The sequence below is a fragment of the Sarcophilus harrisii genome, chromosome 2 (assembly GCF_902635505.1).
Source record: "Sarcophilus harrisii chromosome 2, mSarHar1.11, whole genome shotgun sequence".
Taxonomy (NCBI): Eukaryota; Metazoa; Chordata; class Mammalia; order Dasyuromorphia; family Dasyuridae; genus Sarcophilus; species Sarcophilus harrisii.
The window spans coordinates 630,456,895-630,475,743 of NC_045427.1; the positions used below are offsets into that span (position 1 = coordinate 630,456,895).

Below are 18,849 nucleotides of genomic sequence, written 5' to 3' on the forward strand. Positions count from 1 at the left end.
CCAGCATCCCTCAAATAGGAAACATCTAAAAGGAGGGTGGAGCATGGGAACAATGAACTATTACTGCACTGAAAGGAATGAGGAATAAGAGGAATTCACCACAACACAGAAGACACTCACAGAAGCAAAGGGAAGAAAAAATCCAGAAAACAATATGGGCAATGGCAATGTATATAGAGTAAACAAACAAACAAACAAAAAATTAAACTGAACTTCAGTCAGCTTAGACCAGGAGTAAAAAATGACAACATTTCATTTCCCTTTCAAGAAAGAGGTAGAAAACCACGTTGTATAATTGTCAGTTTTGCTTATAGTTTTTTGTTTGTTTTAACTCTTTGAGACAAAGAAGCCCAATCGGGGGGAAGTTAGGAACAGGCACTCTATAAATGAATGTGATGTAAAAAGGTACTAATGAAACACTCAAGAAAATGTTTTTAGTTGTTTTTGGAGCAATTTTTTTCTCCCACACACAACACACACACACACACACACACACACACACACACACATTTTATAACCTGGAATCTGGATAAAATCTGAATAAGAATAAAATAAGGCCTCAATAAGGATATGGTTTATTTTGATGGCAAAGGATTCTTCATACAGATTCTGTTATGAAATGGGCTAATATAGGAGGCTCTAGATTTAGAAGATATGAATTACAATGAAAAATGATGAATAACAAAACAAAAGATTTTCTGCAAGGATAACACCTAGGAACCTCAGAGATTACTTAACTCAATCTCATTTCATATATATGAAAAACTGAGGTCCAGAGAGAGGTTTTACTAAACTGCAAACTCATCTGATATCCCTTTTTGAGAGCCCATTTTGGCCCCAGTGCTTTCCAATAGTGAAAATGTTGCCAACTTTGTCACTGACCCTTTCCATTTTCTAGAATCAATTCTTCAGACAACAGCAAGCAACAACAAATTCACTCCTAATTCATCTATACCAATGGTTCTCAAACGGTTTTTATGCCTAGCACAGTAATCTCTATTCTCTGCCAATAAGGAACAGCTCTTTTATAGTATGAATCTGAGAACTAAGCTGGAGTTTTTATAGTTCAAGGACAAAAATTCCCTTAGCTCTGATTTGTGACTGGGATATTTGAGCTAAAGAATCAGAGTTATGCTGGAGAGTCCTTAAAAGAAGCTAGACAATTTGTAAAAGAAAATGGGAGGGAGAGCTAAAAAGCTGCAGCAATAGGGACAGCTTCTTCATTTTCACTCAGGATAGAAAAAATTAGTGGCAGGAGGGCAAGAAGCAGACAGAAAAAGGGGCCCTAAGCTGCAGCAGAAAAAGGCAAGATGGCAGAGTTATCAGGTATTCAAGGCATCATGAGCAAAGGCTGAAGGGACAGTACCTCTTTAAGGACAGAAGGAATATCCAAGAAAAAGTCTGTTCTCTCTGTCTGTAACCACAGATCACTGGGCCTGATCCCTACCTCGACCCACCCTAAAAGTCCTGGGGAAGCCGGTCTGGGCACTTTCTCCAAGGATGTTGATTGATTTATATATAATGAAGAGTCTGAAAACTGTCCCAAACACCAAGAGGTTAAGTTACTTACCTAGTGTCACAGAGTCAACATATAGGAGAAGGTAGTCTGGAACCCAGATTCTGACTCTAAAGCTGAACCTCTATCTGTTCCACTTGCATAGACACTCTTGTAACATATGTAAAATATGATACACAATATTATAAAATATGTTATTTTCCAGGGAGTTCAGGATTTCTGAAAAAATTCCCAGTCAATGGACAGACTACTCCTATCCCTAGTCAATCAATGGAGAGACTATACTCACTCTATGGTGGATCTCAGGATTGTTATCAGACATTAGGGAAATATAAAAATAGCTTAGACCACAGAAAGACAGATTTTGGTGAGAGTAAATAGGAATTCAAAGACTTTGAATGAGAGTAGCTGGCTAATAGAAATACGTCCTTCATATCTTTTGATAACTGCCAACTGTGAGATACAGAATGCTTAAGCACATAGGACTAGAAGTCAAGAACTAGATCCTGAGATTTTTCAATAAATAGCTGTGTGACCCTCGAGAAATATCTAATCTCTTTGGACCTTAATTTCACCATCTAATGTAAAGTGACACTATTAAACTAGAACATCATTGAGGCCCTTTTGGGTCAAACAGCCTGAAATTCTAAGGTTTTAAGCCATAGTAACTCAGAGGTCCTGCAATCTGGCACCCTTATTTTACCAATGAACAAACTTGGGTTTTAAATAGTGAAGTGACATGTTTCACATCACACAAGCAGTTAAAGAGCTGAGCAAGGATTCACTCCATGAACCTTTGACTTCAAATCCCATGCTCATTTCACTGGTCCATGTGGCCACAACAAGAAAGAAATTTGGAGTTCAATCTGAGCATCCACACAGAATGGTGGATGAGAAGACAGGAAACATAACACTTGTTAGGGAAAGAAATTCTTTAGATCCAAACTGTCTCTCATCTTGATGAACATTCTCATTGAGATTAAATGTCCTTTGATTTGTTCTGTATTCAACAAGCCACTTTTGGTCATTCGGTTGTGTGAACCTCAAGTGGGTCTGGAAAATAAACTGGTCTTGGCATCCTGAATCATAAGGAAATCACTCGTGGTGTAATAAGCATTAATCAGTATTCTTGAACTAGAATTTGAACAAATAAAACCATGTTTCTAAATTGTCAGACTGATCTAGTGAAGGAATGCAGCATTAACAACATATATAGCCTGTTCTTTTACCTGTTTTGCTGCAATGTTGTTGTTTTGCTTTCCTCTTCCTGACTTTGCTACTTCTAGCAACCTGGCTTTTAATTTTATCAATTCACTTAAATTGCTCTCTCCAAAGTTATCAATCATCCTAATTACTGCAGTGGATATCACAGTAGGCCTGGAATCAGGAAGACCCAAGTTCAAATCCTGCTCAGTCATTTCCTAATTGGACAAGTCACTTAACTTCTGTCTCAGTTTTTTCAATTGTCTAATGGGCATAATACTAGCATTTACCTCCCCAACATGGGGTGCCAAAATATATTCTTCTCTAAAACGTAATGTTCTCTAGGAGCAGGTTCTTGGGGGGCTAGTGGAGGCAGCCTTAGTTTCAGTTCAGTAATCACCCCAAATGCAGCCAGGAGTTAAAGTCCAAATCCTTTATTGTCTCCTTCACTTGGGGCTCGGCTAATTTTTCTTTTTCTTAGAGGCCTTCTGTAGTCTTGGTTCCGAGAGCTAAAGCTGCTTTCTCTGGCTTCTGAATCTGTTTGACTGAATCCTGGCTGAGGCTCCGAGTGCACTTGTCCTTTCTGGCCCTGACAGCTCCTCCTTATATGTCCCACACTGAGTATACACCAATCATTATATCACTAGGAAACCATTATTTGTTGTAGGATTAAATCAATGCCAAACTAGATTTAACCACTGTCTCCTCAATTCCACTTACTTAGGACTTTGTTTCAAGTTTTGGCCCATAACACTTTTTCAGAAGACCAGTTCCCTCACTCCTGTCAAGAACGAGGGTTAGTCGGCCCTCTTGAGGAGGCCATGCTGGCTGTTGGTGAGCCTCCTTTTTCTTTAGTATTTGATAACCATCCCTTTAATGATTCATTCTAGAATTTTCCCACAAGTGATGTCATGCATACAGATTTATAGTTGGAACACTGTTCTTTTCCTTTTTTGAATATTAGGACATTTTCTCCTCTTATCTTGTGACACTATGATCTAATATGTGATCTTCCATAATCTTTCAAACACCACTGAGAATGGCTCAGCAATTATACTGGCCACTTATTTTAGGAGCTAAGGATGTCAACTTTTCAACTTAGTATTTCCTTACTTATCAAGATCATCAATTCCCTGCCAAATAAAAGTCATTTTCCTTCACAAAGAAAACAAACAAAATTAAGAAGAAAGCAGTGATGCCCTTCCCTGTTGTCAGCAATGACTGTCCCATCCACCCAGTTCTAAGGTCCCATCCCTTCTTCCCTCTTTCTCCCAATGGAAGTAAATCACCCCTTTTGTGTGTTCCTTCACTTCGCTCATCAGCCTACGCTCAGGGTGAGCTTCAGCGTTCCTGAGACTATTTTATGTATGATGTCACGCTCTCTTATTCCTTTTTCTGTTCCCTGGACTACCTTCCATCTTCTGTCCATTCCTTCTTAAATATAAACTGCCTATGCATCTACTTCTGTCTCCTAAGACAGTCAGTATCTCCAGTGCTGAGCAGGCAGACTCCCCTAAAGCACATCTAACTTGCTTCTACACTTGTTGAAATACCATTCATTTTCCTCTGTCAAAAACTCGAGGATAGAGAAGTTGCTTTCTTCCAAGGTTTCCATCTTTTCCAGCCCTTAAATTACAATTAAGGCATGTCAAGAAGTTCCCAGGGGCTCTACTTCTAGAAGACAGAGAGTTCCAGCAGCATTCTGGTGATGGAAGTCCTTGGTCACTACTATGTATCATGCCTCCTCTTCCTCTGATTCCTCTTCATGTGAAGGTAGTCTGTAATATACTTCAGTAACTGAATCACTTTTGTTTCTCCCTCTTTATCATCCAAATACTCTGCTTCCCTTTTGGTTTCGTAGATTGCCTCAAATGACTATACCTTTTAAATTCATATGGTTGCCTACTCCTCCTTTTTCCTATTGTCTTTTTCTTGAATAAGGTAGGCCTATCCAGAGTGACAGTCCAGCCATGGGTTTCCAGCCTACCAATTCTCAGTAATACCTACGACTTTAAATTTGCCCCTTGGGTCAGGACACCCAGTTTTTCTTTTTAAATTTCAAAATGTTATCATTTGGGTATGTTGGTTTTACCGATTCCTTTCTTGGATTTTCTCTCCTATACTTTCCTAGATTCTGTAGCTGCTATTCTTCTCTCTTCTCTGTAGTTATCATCTATAATAGATAACTTGAGAGCTTTGAGGATATATTACATATATATATACATATATATATATATGCACACATATACATATGGATACATCAGCAGTTTTATCCTTTTTAGTTTAAAGGCTTTTTAATTAGATTTGCAAGACACCTGGCAGCTACATTCATGCTAGTTTTTGTTGGGTGTACCATATCTCAGACTAAGAATTTGTCAATTTTCTATATTGTAATCCAGGACCCAGAAATCCAAATTCCATTCTTAGAGACCACTACTGTAGCCAATTGTTCAATTCTCAAATTAAATTTTCTCTTTTACATTCTTTGCCTTCAATAACCAACAGTGAAGAAAACATAACCTATACCTCGATAATTATCATTTTCTTGCCCAACATTGAATAATCATTGGACACAAATTTTTAGTTCCTTTTAGTAATGTCATTTGTGCCCCCAAAGAATCTCACCTAAAGTGGATAATAATCATCCCAACGGATGAGTCTTGGCAGTTTTTCCATTATACATCCCAGAAAAATAACAAACCTCTACATAGCTGTTATTAGGTTTACAGAGAGCAGACTTAGTCTGCAGAGGCTGGATATCACCAAATATTCTGACTCTTCTCTTCTTCCTTTGCCTCTTAATGGCTACTTCCTCATTTGAGAAGTATCTGGGGTAGTACTAGATTACTCTTGGAAGATAGAGTGTCTTCATTCTCATCGCACCCAGATCTCTCCTCTTTAGGAATAGCCCCAAAGATTTTATTTTTTCTGCTCTACTAGTATAGCTGTCTATGTAACTCTCCTATATTCACCATCAAACTGACAAGTGATAATTCTCTTCTCTTCTTGCTCAGATTGCCATTCTTCCCCACTGAAGCTTCACATCTGTTTCCTTTGGTAACCCTTCATTCTCCCTAACCACCTCAAATGTTGAGTATGTTCTGAAAAAACTCACCAACTCCAGGAGGGAGATCAGTCTACCCTTGGAACACAGATAAGTCATATGCAGAAGAAGAAATATAAACCTCATATAGAGGTTACAATCACTTCATGTCCTCTAAGCCCCCACATAGTTGAGATTTTCATCCCTATTTCTGAAAGCTTCTTATGGATGTGAACATCTCAAATCCTAAACACCTGGTTAAGACTTTTTATAGGTAATTACACTTCTTAAGGTCTTGACAAACTCAACTTAAATACTTTTGTCTCAACTATAGCATACCTACAGCCACAGTCACATGCCCTTTAAGTCTGGTACTAATCACCATTTAGAAAAATCTGCCCTAATTACCAATCTACTCAATTCATTTCGTTAATCTACTAATTGATTCCCTTGCTTTCCTCATTTGCATTGCAGGGCTGCCAACTGCCAACATTTACCTTAATTGTTTTCTGATTATCACTGATTCTACTTTGCTTATAATCCAAAGATGAGCTCCAGATAAATAAAATGGATCTAAAGAGTGTTCTTCAAAACTTCTTTTTTTGGGGGTTTTGGGTTTCTTTGACCCAATACTATTTCTAAATATATATTAGCTGTGTGTGATCCTAAACAAACCAGTTAAATTTCTCAATGTTCTAAGCAACTCTCTAGGATTAATATCAATGCCAAATCCAGCTCTGGGCCCCAGAATAAAGTCTCAGCACAGGATGTGGGAGTCCATACCTTCAAGTTAGGAAGCCTCTTTCCCTCCCAGTGATTGTAGTTGTGCTTTAGTTATTTAAGTCCTGTCTGACTTTTCGTGATCCTGTTTGGGGTTTTCTTGGCAAAAACTGGTGGGGTTTGCCATTTTCTTTTCCAGTTCATTTTATAGATGAGAAAACTCAGGCAAACAGAGGGAAGTGACTTGCCCAGGATCATACAGTTAGGAAGTGTCTGAGGCCAGATTTAAATTCAGGAAGAAGAGTTTCCCGATTCCAGGCCCAGAACTTTATCCACTGTGCCACCTAGGTACACAACAGCATCTTGGAGATCTTAGAGTTAGCAAGCTTCCCTCCCAAGGACTACAAGACAATAAATTCTGGATAGTAGTGGTGACAATATGAAGCTCTAATCAAATATCAATCCATACTAAGACTTGTCTGTGTCAAGTTATTTCAACAATTACTGCAGGAAGGGGCAAATCCTGTAAAAACAGACCACTGAGTACTATTCTATACATGTAGCAAAGAGACTAAAACATTCTTTTAACAATTATTAAAAAGCAAAAAAAAAAAAAAAAAAAAAGAAATAAAGAAAGAATCCTGTGGAATCCCAGTAGAGTACAGAATAAGAAGATGTGTTCCAGGATAGTTCAAAAGGTAAATGAAAACTATAAGAGAAATTAGGAGGGAAAAATACAAAAGTTTGTATCTTTCATAGTAGAAATAATTAGAAAAAGAGGAAAGCTTAAATACATAATGACAAGTTCCTCAAAAGAAGCAAAAGAAGTAACAGATTTAGAATTAGAGTGAAAGCACAATCTGAAAGAAGAAAAACAAAAGGCAATAAATTAAAAGAATATATGATTATAACACAAAAAAATCACTGACCTAGAGACAAGATGCAGGAAATTTAGTAAAGTCCTTAAGTTTCCCAAAAAAAGCATAAACAAATTGAAAAGCCTTAATATCATAATGCATGAAAGAATACAAAAAAATTTGACTGGAATTTCTGAATACAGAAAATAAAGTACCCATGGAAAAAATCCATATATCATCTTCAGGAGAAAACGAGACAGACAAAACTCTACTTTAACACACATACATACACACATTTTAAAAATTCCAACGCCATACAATCAATTAAATCAATGATCCAGAACTATCTGCAAATATAAAAGAAAAGGAATTTCAAATAACATGAAACTATTTGTATCCAAAAGAAACAGAAAAAAGGAATGATACAAAGTATTTTGAAAACCAAAGAAATGCAAAATGCAATTCAAAATGAGTCACCTTGCAAACTCAAAGCTAATCAGCAATGGAAAAAGGATTTCCAAAAAAAAAGACATTTGAAGAATTCTTGAAAAAAATAAACAGAATTGAATAAAACATTGGCCTGCAAACACCAGAAACACAATAAAAGTTAGCAAATATAACTTTGAAGAAAGAAGTAATGAAATAAATGACCCTATCTCATGGAATTATTTTAAAAATGAGAAACAGAAAGACTGACCTATAGGAGAAAAGGGAAAGAGATCTCATCAATAGATTTTTCCATTATAAAAGGGGATAAAGATAAAATTAGAATCTGAAGAAGGAGAAGTAAAGATGAGGAAACCAAAGTGAAGTGAACTAGCTTTGACACTCCCTAAAAGCAACTAAAAAAGTTGTGGATCAAAGCTACAGATAGGAGGAAAGGAGGAATAGAAAGTAAGGAAAAGCGCAACATACTCTGAGGAAGTCATGAGTCGACAAGGAAAAGCAGACAGTAATTCCTATTATCCTCACAGCAAGGAGAGGGACTGCAAAGGAATGGAAGATGAGGCAAAAGAATCCCACTGAAATCAGGGAATGAAATGGGAGTTTTAACCCCAAAGAAGCAGAGGATCCCCTTAAAAAGTGTTCCCATGAGGGAAGAGACACATGTTCAAAATAGTATATGATAAAGCTAGAGGGAGCTGGTGCACAGGCATACCACTTTGTTTAGGGCTTACTCTCATGGTAAACATCCAAGCTAATAAGATGAGAAATCTGAACTCCAAGGACAACTGGAACCCAAAAGGATGGGAAAACTAGGCAGAGAAATAAGATCATATAGAAATGATAAAGAGAAGGTTTATGCGGTATTCAAGGATCTAACTAGACCACATGGGTTGGAACAGAGACTATCTTCTACCATGGTAGATCAATTCTATACTCATTTCTTCACTCGACAATTATGAAAAAGGAGTAATAGGTAAAAAGTCACAAAGAAAATAAATTGGTAAGAATAGAGAGCTCAAACTTGATACTTCAGAAGCTTTAAATCCATGATAAACATAAAATTAATAAAAGACAAAATAAGAAGAATATTGACCATACATCTAAGAATAAAAGTACAAGATAAATAGATATGATAAAGAGAGAATTAATGAAGAGAACAAGGTAAAGAAATCCTTTTTAGAAAAATAGGGGGAGAAGAAAGAAAAGAATTTAGAGGGAAGGAAAGGAAGATAAATTTTAATTATTTAATTGAAATTTTAAATGAAATTATTTATTTTTGTTTGGTTGGTTGTTTTTTATTATTATAGCTTTTTATTGACAGAATATATGTGTGGATAATTTTTCAACATTGACTCTTGCAAACACTTCTGCTCCAATTTTTCCCTTCCTTCCCTCTACCCCTCCTCTAGATGGCAGGCAGTCGCATACATGTTAAACATGTTAAAGTATATCTTAAATACAATATATGTGTACATATTTATACAGTTCTCTTGTTGCACAAGAAAAATCAGATTTAGAAAGGTAAAAATAATCTGGAAAGAAAAACAAAAATATAAACAGCCCACATTGTTAATGAAATTATTTAATGAAAATAAGAGGTAACAAATTGAAAGAAGAGCTAACAAAATAAGATAAAGAAAAAGAAATTAAATGATTAAAGATGACATTCTCCAACCAAATTTGGAAAGTAGCTAATAAAATTGGAAAAGGAAGAAGTAAGGAAAGAAAAAAGCCTGCAGGAAACAGATTTGCAAAAATATTTGCAAAATATTTGCAAAAAGGTTTTCTTATAAATGTCATATAATTAAAATATAAAAGGAACTGATTCACATTTTTATAAGGCTAAGCTCTATTTCTCAATAAATGAATCATCAAATTGTTTAAATAGGAAGCTTTCAAAAGAAAAAAAATCCAATCTGTCAATAACCAATTGAAAAAATGTTTTAAATCATAAATGACAAAAAAAGGAAAATAATAAATGTTGGAAAAGCTACAGAAAAACAGGCACAAAAATGCAGTCCTGGAATAACTATGAACTGGTTAAGCAATTCTAGAAAGCAATCCCAATGTCCTAAAAGTCACTAAATTCTGCCCACCCTTTAACGCAGGGACGCTATTAGACCTATTCCTCCCAAAAAAAATTTTTTAAAGGGGGAAAAGATCCAAGTTTAAAAAAAATACAACAGCTACTTTTTGTAGTAGCAAAGAACTGACCACTAAAGGAGAGTCTATAATTTGAGGATAGGCTAAACAAATTACGTCTATGAATGCAATGTAGTATTATTATGTATAAGAAATTATGGGAAGGCTTGTAGGAATTGATACAAAATGAAGTGAAGAGAATTAGGAAAACAATGTATACAATTACATTATAAAGAAAGATAACTTTAAGAGACTGGAGAACTGATCAGTGCGATTCCAGAGAACTAAAGATACAGCACACTAACCACATCCTGACAGAGATGTCATAGACTCAAAATGCATAATGTGAAGTGAATTTTTGAACATGGTTAATGTAGGAATTTGCTCTGACTATGCAAATTTAGTATGAAGTTTTTCTTTTTACTCCCTTTTTATTCATTTATTATTCTTTCATTCATTAAAAGAGTAATAGGAACAACCAAAAAAAGACTTTTAAAAAAGTAGTACTAGACATAGGAACAAGATTATGTGATGATCAACTATGATGGACTTGGCTCTTTTCAACAATGAAAGGGTTCAAGACAATTTCAATAGATTTAGGATGGAGAGCTATCTGCATCCAGAGAGACTGAATGTGGATCAAAGCATAGTACCTTCACTTTTTGTTGTTATTGTTGTTTGCTTTTTTCTTTTTTTTTTTTTTTTTTGTGGCCTTTTCCCTTTTGATCTGATTCTTCTTGCCCAGCATGATGAATATGAAAATATATTTAGAAGAATTGCATGTGTTTAACCTATATCAGATTGCTTGCTGTATTGGAGGTAAGAGGGTGGGGAGAGAGTGAGAAAAATTTATACACAAGGTTTGCAGAGGGGAATGTTGAAAACTATCTTTGCATGTATTTTGAAAAATGAAATTTTATTATTAATTAGTAAATTATTTAATATTATAATTAAAATTATCAATAAAATGAAAACAAAGTATTAGAGATGCAAACAATAGAAAACATAAGCCTAATTCTCATAATTTTAAATGTGAAAGGATTAAATATTTCAATAAAAAGAAACTGAGTGGCATAAATGAGAGGGAACTGGAAACTCCACAATCTGCTTCTAATATCTAAAACACAAAAATATACCCAGAATCAAATAAGAGACTCAAACTAAGTTTCCTGTGCATTAGATGGATTCAAAAAGGCCATAATGCCATTTGTGACTATTAGACAAAACTCAGAGAACAAGGAAATGATACTGTTTCTGCTCAAAGGAACAACATACCTCAAACTAATATCATTCCTAAAGATACATAAGGGAAATAAGAATAAAGGTGTTCTCAGGAACACCTAACAAAGGGCATTTATAATATTAAACATACTAGTAGATAATGGAGGAGATGAATTATGCTCTATGAATGGGAGAATCCCAAAATACATGTATTCACAGCACCACATAAGACATTTTACAAAAACAGACCATGCATTAGCGCAGAGAGATATTGCAAACAATATAAAAAGGCAAAAGTACCAAACTCATTCATTATAACCCCAAAAGTAATTAGAATAGTAATTAATTCGGGGAATGCAATCAAAAACAGATTAAAATGAAAACTTAATGATAAAATTCTAAATAATGTATGGATCAAAAAGAAAAGAGAAATAACTGATAACTCTGAAAGACAATGACTATGATGAAATAGCATACCATAATTTCTAGGATAAAGCTAAAGTGGTTTTCAGAAAAGTAATATCCCTAAATCATACAGTAACCAAACTGAAAAAAAAAATTTAATTAATGCACATTTTAAAAATAAACTCAAAATAAGTTCAAATGAAAAAATTTTGAAAATTAGCAGAGACAAAATTAAATTTGAAACCAGAAAGAATATAGAAATGATAAAACTAAAAGCTGGGCCTTTGAAAAGACGAACAAAATTGAAAAATCTGTAGGGTACTTTACTAAAAAGAAGATAACATACAAAATTAAATATAAATATCTTTAATATGTATTAAATATGTACATTTAATATAAATAAATATAAGACACAAAATTAAAAAGAAAATGAAAAATTAAATCAACAAAGTAAAATACAGTAGAAGCCATTCTCTTAGTGAGGACATCAAGGATTGCCTCAGGCTGCCATTACTGTCAGCACCAGAACTTCCCTGAAGAAGTGGGCAACCCGACCTTCTCAGACCACCCCTGCACTGAATTCCTAAAGCTGTCTCCCATATCTCTCCCTTCCTCCTGTTTACTCTCATGCTATCTGACCAACCTTTCCAGATCCAATTTCCCATCTCCCACCTGAGAAGCTTCCGCTAGTGATACTGATGATCCTTTAAAGGCTACACCCAATTCCCCCCAGAGTAATCTAACAAGAATTTGGGATGGGGAGACCAGGTATTCTCTCCTTCTGCCCTTGCCTCAAAATTGGCTCCTTTTCTCTGGGATCAGTAACTACAATGTGCTCTGCTCAGCCATGTCTGGTACATGTACAAGTCAGAGGGGGCAGGAATCTGGAGCTTTCCCCATCTCTACCTTCCCCCTTAAGTTCAAGGCCTATAGAGTATGGGCCCTGAGGAACACATATCTATCCACTCCTTAGAGAATCATTAAGAAAGAAAAGCAATTTCCTCAGACAGATGGAGAAAGTCTACATTTGGGCCCATACTTGAAAACTTACCTTGGTAAAACATGCCTAGTCTAGAGAACCAAAGCCTTCAAGAGATTAAGGTAACCTCTGCAACGTGATGCAGAGGGGTATCAAAGGATACAAGTTCAAAGTACTTCTGTGTGACATTTTTCAAGCTTCTTGATGTAGCTTGGAATCATAAAGAAATCAAGAAGCTCTATAACTATCTACTGAAATAATGAAAACAGGGCCATAGGATTCAGAGCTAAAGGTCCTTAGAGATCTTTTCTTCTACTACACTCATTTTACAGAGGAAGAAAATTGACCCCAGAGGCCTAGCACTAATTTAGTCTGCTCATCTCACACAGGTAAGAGGGAGCAAAACCCCACTTCAAACCCAAGTCAAGCCTCTTTCTCTTCCACCACACTCCTCAAGCACTGTTATCGATGGATGACCACTACCCAACAGCAGCCTCCACAGCTGTGCGATCTTCAGGTGCCATTCGTTAGGTCAGTGATAAACTACAGGGCTAACAACTCACTTTCCATTTCAAGATATTTCTCTGACTTTTTCTTATTGTGACAGACAACAGATTGATTAAATCTAGTCATGGGATTTGACACTATAGCCATTGGCTTCTATTTGTTGATTACTATTGATTTTCTTTGATACTTCATTTAAAAATCAATAGTTGGAAAGAAAAACAGGCCTGGTTTGCACATACTTAAACCTGCTGTTGTGCTCTAGAAGGGGCTGCCGTCTGAGCCTGGCCCTGACGTCCAATTATGAGAAAGGCTCTTAAACAGGTGAAAGCAAGGGCTTCCCATCGATCGATGGGCACTTTTCTTTCTCAATCAGAGGAAGTGGCTATAAATTAGGCTCATCAGCACTATTTTCAAGGTATTTGTAAAGCAAATAATTGTAAACTCTTTTACCCTTCGGTGATATTTGGACTGAGGAAAAGCCTTCCTTAGAGCAAGTACCTGGAGTTCATCCGGGCTTTCAGCTTTTTGGCTTTCTTCTTGTTTTTTTGCCGTTCATCTACATCTTTTACAGGCTCTGTGGGTGTTGAGCTTTCAACCACAATGTCAACAATGTACTTCTTAAGTGACAGATGCTCCTGCAAAAAGACAACAAAACAGCAACTGATTTCCATGGTCCTGATGAGCACATAAGACTCACCCACTGTTACCCAAAAAAAGGTTGAAAAGAGTTTAAGTAAAAACTCTTCTATGTGAGGCTCTGATACTTCTCAGCCAGTAACATGCATATGTAAGTCTGTTAAAAAGCAGGCATGATCCTACCCTATTTGCAAGCTGGCTTAAATATTTCACATCAGCTTTTAACAGACCATTAACTCTCTCAGGACTCTAAGAAGCAATTTACATGAAAAAAGGAACAAAACATTTACAAATGACTTAGCAGTAAGTCTATGCTTCTTAAATAAGAATAATGTGCTTCCTTCTAAGTGAAGAGGTGCCATATCATTTGCAGTGACCAAAATCAATAATCCCAGGACAGATAAACCCAGGAAATAAACTCAAGCCCCAAATCAAATAAAAGTAATAATAAAAAGAAATTAAGAATCATTTTAGTCTCCTCCCTAGATTCTATTTAAAAAGCTCCATATATGGCATTCAAGGCTCGTCACAATCTGGCCTCAGTTTAGCTTTTCAACCAAGTTTCATATGAATTTCACCGACACTGACTCACCAGTTGCTTCCCACATTCAACCTATCTTTTCTCACCTTGGTGCTTTCAAACAATGAACTCAGAAAGATCCTCCTCCTCATCTCCAAGTTTCAAGTTCCTATGCAACTCTCTATGGGAGGCCAAACTGTGTACTCTGGTCTGTTAAATTCTTAATCCTACACTACTGTGTGAAACCTCTTTGGAGTCTTCCTCCCTCTTAGCAATGCAGCAGTCACCCTCACGTCACAGATCAGGAATGACACACTCTTAGAGCAGAGAGAGGAATTCAAAGGTTCTGCAGTACAACTATGAGAAACTGGTTTGACATAGACCAAAAGAGTCAATTAGACTTTTTTTGAAGGCATGGTTAAGTATAAGAAAACCCAGTTTTTCCCTAGATTATTAAAATGTAGCAAAAGTTCTGACATATCTTAAACAAGTTGAAAAGAATCTAAGTATGGGCTTGGTAAATTTATTATTTGAAACGCTAAGCTTAAGTTCAAAGAAGTTCATGAACAAAAGTAGTGGCTACAAGGTTAAGAAATTTTCCAACCAAAACAATTTATAAAATCTAAAGTGGGAAAAAAAAAGTCCTATGTGCATACAAATTAAATTATATATTTTTAATTAAGTATTTGAGTACTGCATACAAAAAAAGATTGTTTTAAGTGTCATACTGAAATTTGTAATATTTCACTCACAAATGGAGCTGGAAGAGATCTTAGAAATCTCTTAGTCCAATCCACTTATTTTATGTGTCAGGCAACTGAGGTCCAGCGATATTAAATGACACGTCTAAAATGAGACAGTAATTAAATGGTAGATATAAGATTCAAACCTAGGGCCTGTGACCCAAATTCAGTGCTCTTCTCACTGAAGCATGCTGTTATTCCCTTACGCTTATCAAACACAAGCTCTTAAGCAAACAATTATCATAATATTAACATGATCTACTTAAGATGCTGATTCTGAAAAATGAAAAATAACTAGCACTCTATTCCAAATAAAAGGGAAAACAGATGGTAGTAAAGGTACTTTTCCATTTCTTGAAGAAGTCTTAACAGATGCAAAACAACCTCCACAACAAAGCAGTCAAAAGAACTCAGAAACAACTTCAGCCAGCACTCAATCTCCTTGACAAAGAGGCAAAGAAACCACAGGCAATATAGTCTAGAGCAATACTGATGTGGATGTAACACAGAGAAAAGCTGTACAGGTGAAATGAATAGGCACAAAGCTTGACAACTAAGTCAGAATACCACCAGAAGATTTATATATGAAATTTGGACAAAAAAATAGACATTAAACAGTATACTTGCTCTTCTAAAACAACATTCTCATCACTGAGAACTATCTTTGACCTCTACTATGTCAGTATAAGGAAATGCAAGGAAGCAGAAATGGAACTTGAGAAAAATGAAGTAGGAAAAAACGAATCAACTAATCAATTACCAAGCATTTATTAAGTGTACTAGGGACCAGCCATTGTGCTAAGTAATAGGAATTAAAAGAAAAGATGGAAATAGACTCTACCTTCTCATATTGCTTTTCATTTATTCTCTCTACAAATAGTAAACATACTGAGTTATTTACATGCTGTTTCTCCCTTTACAATGTAAGTTCATTAAGAACAAGAACTGGCTTTTGTTTTTAAAAAAAATCATTCCTTGTATCCCTATTGCTTAGCACAGCATCTGATACACAAAAATAACTAATTACTTCAGCAAATAAACCATCAAAAATCACTATATTTTAAAATGATATTAATAGATTCTAAATAACTAAAAAATGCACAAAATACTTGGGGATCAATCTACAATGCACATAAAAAACTTGTATATATTCAATTATACAGTACTCCTTAAATAAATAAAGAACTTCAATAACTAGAGTAATAGGGGCAATACTTACATATAAAATAAAGGGACTGCAAGAATGGCCCAAGTCCCTTCAAGTTTTACATCCACTGAACTAGTGGGCCTCTGAGGAGCACCTTTTCTATTCCAGATCTATGATCCTAGAGGTGGTAGTCAGGACTATTTGGAAGGAGTATAACTCTCCCCTTGTATTTTGAAAAGAAAAGTAAAGAGAAGAGCTAAAATCACTTTCTCAGAGTGATTTTAAGAATGATTACGACGAATGGAGTTTCCTATTTTATCTTTCATTTTCTAATTGTAGGAAAATCATTTTTTAAACCTCTTGTAATAGGGTATCATATGATAAATACAACAGTTAGTCATAGGAATAAGATTTCAAAAAGAGAAAAATAGTGGGGCTCAGAGCATCATTTTAAGATATAAACCCAAATTTGTTACAGATATCTGGAAGTAACAAAAGAAACTTATACGCATAGCTATGCTTTTGAAAAGTGTAAGTGGCAGGCTGATTATTTTTCTAGGCAACAGCAAGTACTAGTGGATTTGTGCTATTCAATACAGTGCACTAGATTTCAAATTATGACCATGGAATATAATAAAACTAACTAGACCATATTGGAATTATTTTAACCAATGGATTTCTCTATTCATTGTTATTTTATTCCCTTCACAAGGTCAGTATATTGATCATCTTACCTGACCAAAAACATGACATGGACAAGAGATAAATGCTCAGCTGCTAAAATATAGGGCATCTTCCACAACACTGGTCATCTTAGGTGAGAAGACGACTTCTTGCTTTCATCCTGTTTTCATTAATACCAGATGAATTATTCAGAAAGTGAAATGAATCTATGATCTCATCCAACTGGAAGTTCTTTCCAAAAACCAAAATCACAAATCTCTGCCTGGACATGTGGTCTGTGCACATACTCTAATAAGTTCATCACAGGCTTGTCATATGATGCACTAGAGGGCTCCCTCACTTTCTTCTGACATAAGAAGGTACAAGAGGAGCACTCCATGGGTCCACCAGTCTAGCATCCCTTCAGTGTACCACATGACCAGTTCATCTTTTCTTACAAGAATATAATTCCTTCATGACATATTTTCTTCCTGTAGTTCAAAGCTCCTTATTGATCATAAACTGCAGCTTACTCGTACTCACCACATGCCTCTTTGTTGCCATTTGTGAGATACACATTTTAAATTCTTCAGACATTGCCATATTTCATGTTTCACTGTCACATGGTGTCACACTGCCAAGAAAGTGGAATGTTGGCATTTTAAAAAGCCTTTGCTTTCTTTGATGGAAAGCTTGAGATTAAAAGACTCTTCAATTCTACCAAAGCAAACTAGATCATTCTTCTTGTTCTATTTAGCTCTGGGTCCAGTCTACTGTCACTATATGTTCTATCTATTTCAAATATACCAGCTGGTGGACAAGTTTTTCTTTTTTTTATCTTTATCTTTTTTTTAATCTCTTTTCTATGTGGATGGTCAGGCTAAATTCACTTTGACAATAATAAATCACTTCTAGGATGCTCTGCAATGTCTTAGAACAGAATACAATCAATAAAATGTCACCTACAAATTAGAGAATTTAAAGCCTCCACCATTCATAGAGAATTCTTCTCTAACTTAAACCCTAATTTTCCTCAATCAAAACAGTAAACAATTCTGGAAATGACATAGCTTCCTATTTTATAAAGGCTTTCTAGTGCTTTATCTTCCAAACAATTTTGAATGATTCTGATATAATGATGAGAGAGCTCTCTTTTAAAGAGTCTTAAAATTATCATTTGCCTATGCTAAAAACTCTTTTTTTAAAAAATACTCAACAAGCAACACTCACTCATATTTTTTATATTTTTCAGTTTATCAAACTCAAGTCTTCCCAGCTCTAGGCACAGTATTATTTTTTTTTAACAACTTTTTATTGACAGAACCCCAGAATTTTTTACAACATTATCCCTTGCACTCACTTCTGTTCCGATTTTTCCCCTCTCTCCCTCCCCCAGAGGGCAAGCAGTCCTATACATGTTAAAGAGGTTACAGTATATTTTAGATACAATATTTGTGTGCAGAACCGAACAGTTCTCTTGCTGCTCAGGGAGAATTGGATTCAGAAGGTATAAATAACCAGGGAGGAAAAACAAAAATGCAAGCAGTTTACATTCATTTCCCAGTGTTCCTTCTCTGGGGGTAGCTGCTTCTGTCCATCCTTGATCAATTGAAACTGAGTTAGATCTTCTCTTTGTCGAAGAAATCCACTTCCATCAGAATACATCCTCATACAGTATCGTTGTTGAGGTATATAATGATCTCCTGGTTCTGCTCATTTCACTCAGCATCAGTTCATGTAAGTCTCTCCAAGCCTCTCTGTATTCATCCTGCTGGTCATTTCTTACCGAACAATCATATTCCATAACATTCATATACCACAATTTATTCAACCATTCTCCAATTGATGGGCATCCATTCATTTTCCAGCTTCTAGCCACTACAAACACGGCTGCCACAAACATTTGGCACATACAGGTCCCTTTCCCTTCTTTAGTATCTCTTTGGGGTATAAGCCCAGTAGAAACACTGCTGGGTCAAAGGGTGTGCACAGTTTGATAACTTTCTGGGCATAGTTCCAAATTGTTCTCCAGAACGGATGGATGTAGGCACAGTATTCTTACCAGAGTTCAATAAATCCAAAGACCACAGTTACTTGGTA

At 35.7% G+C, this 18,849-nt stretch overlaps 1 protein-coding gene and 1 long non-coding RNA gene across 5 annotated transcripts in view; one reads left to right on the forward strand and one right to left on the reverse strand.

Moving 5' to 3' along the window:
- The window catches only part of SCAPER (S-phase cyclin A associated protein in the ER), a 352,222-nt gene that overhangs the window by 195,064 nt on the left and 138,309 nt on the right, over nucleotides 1–18,849 (reverse strand). For all 4 annotated transcript variants that reach the window (XM_031956800.1, XM_031956799.1, XM_031956801.1 and 1 more), the window contains one exon: nucleotides 13,539–13,675. In XM_031956800.1, the coding sequence (XP_031812660.1) occupies nucleotides 13,539–13,675 (137 nt within the window). The remainder of the gene's footprint in view (nucleotides 1–13,538; nucleotides 13,676–18,849) is intronic.
- LOC116421980 overlaps nucleotides 1–18,849 on the forward strand; it is a 95,720-nt gene that overhangs the window by 72,435 nt on the left and 4,436 nt on the right. The gene's annotated exons all lie outside the window — the stretch shown is intronic.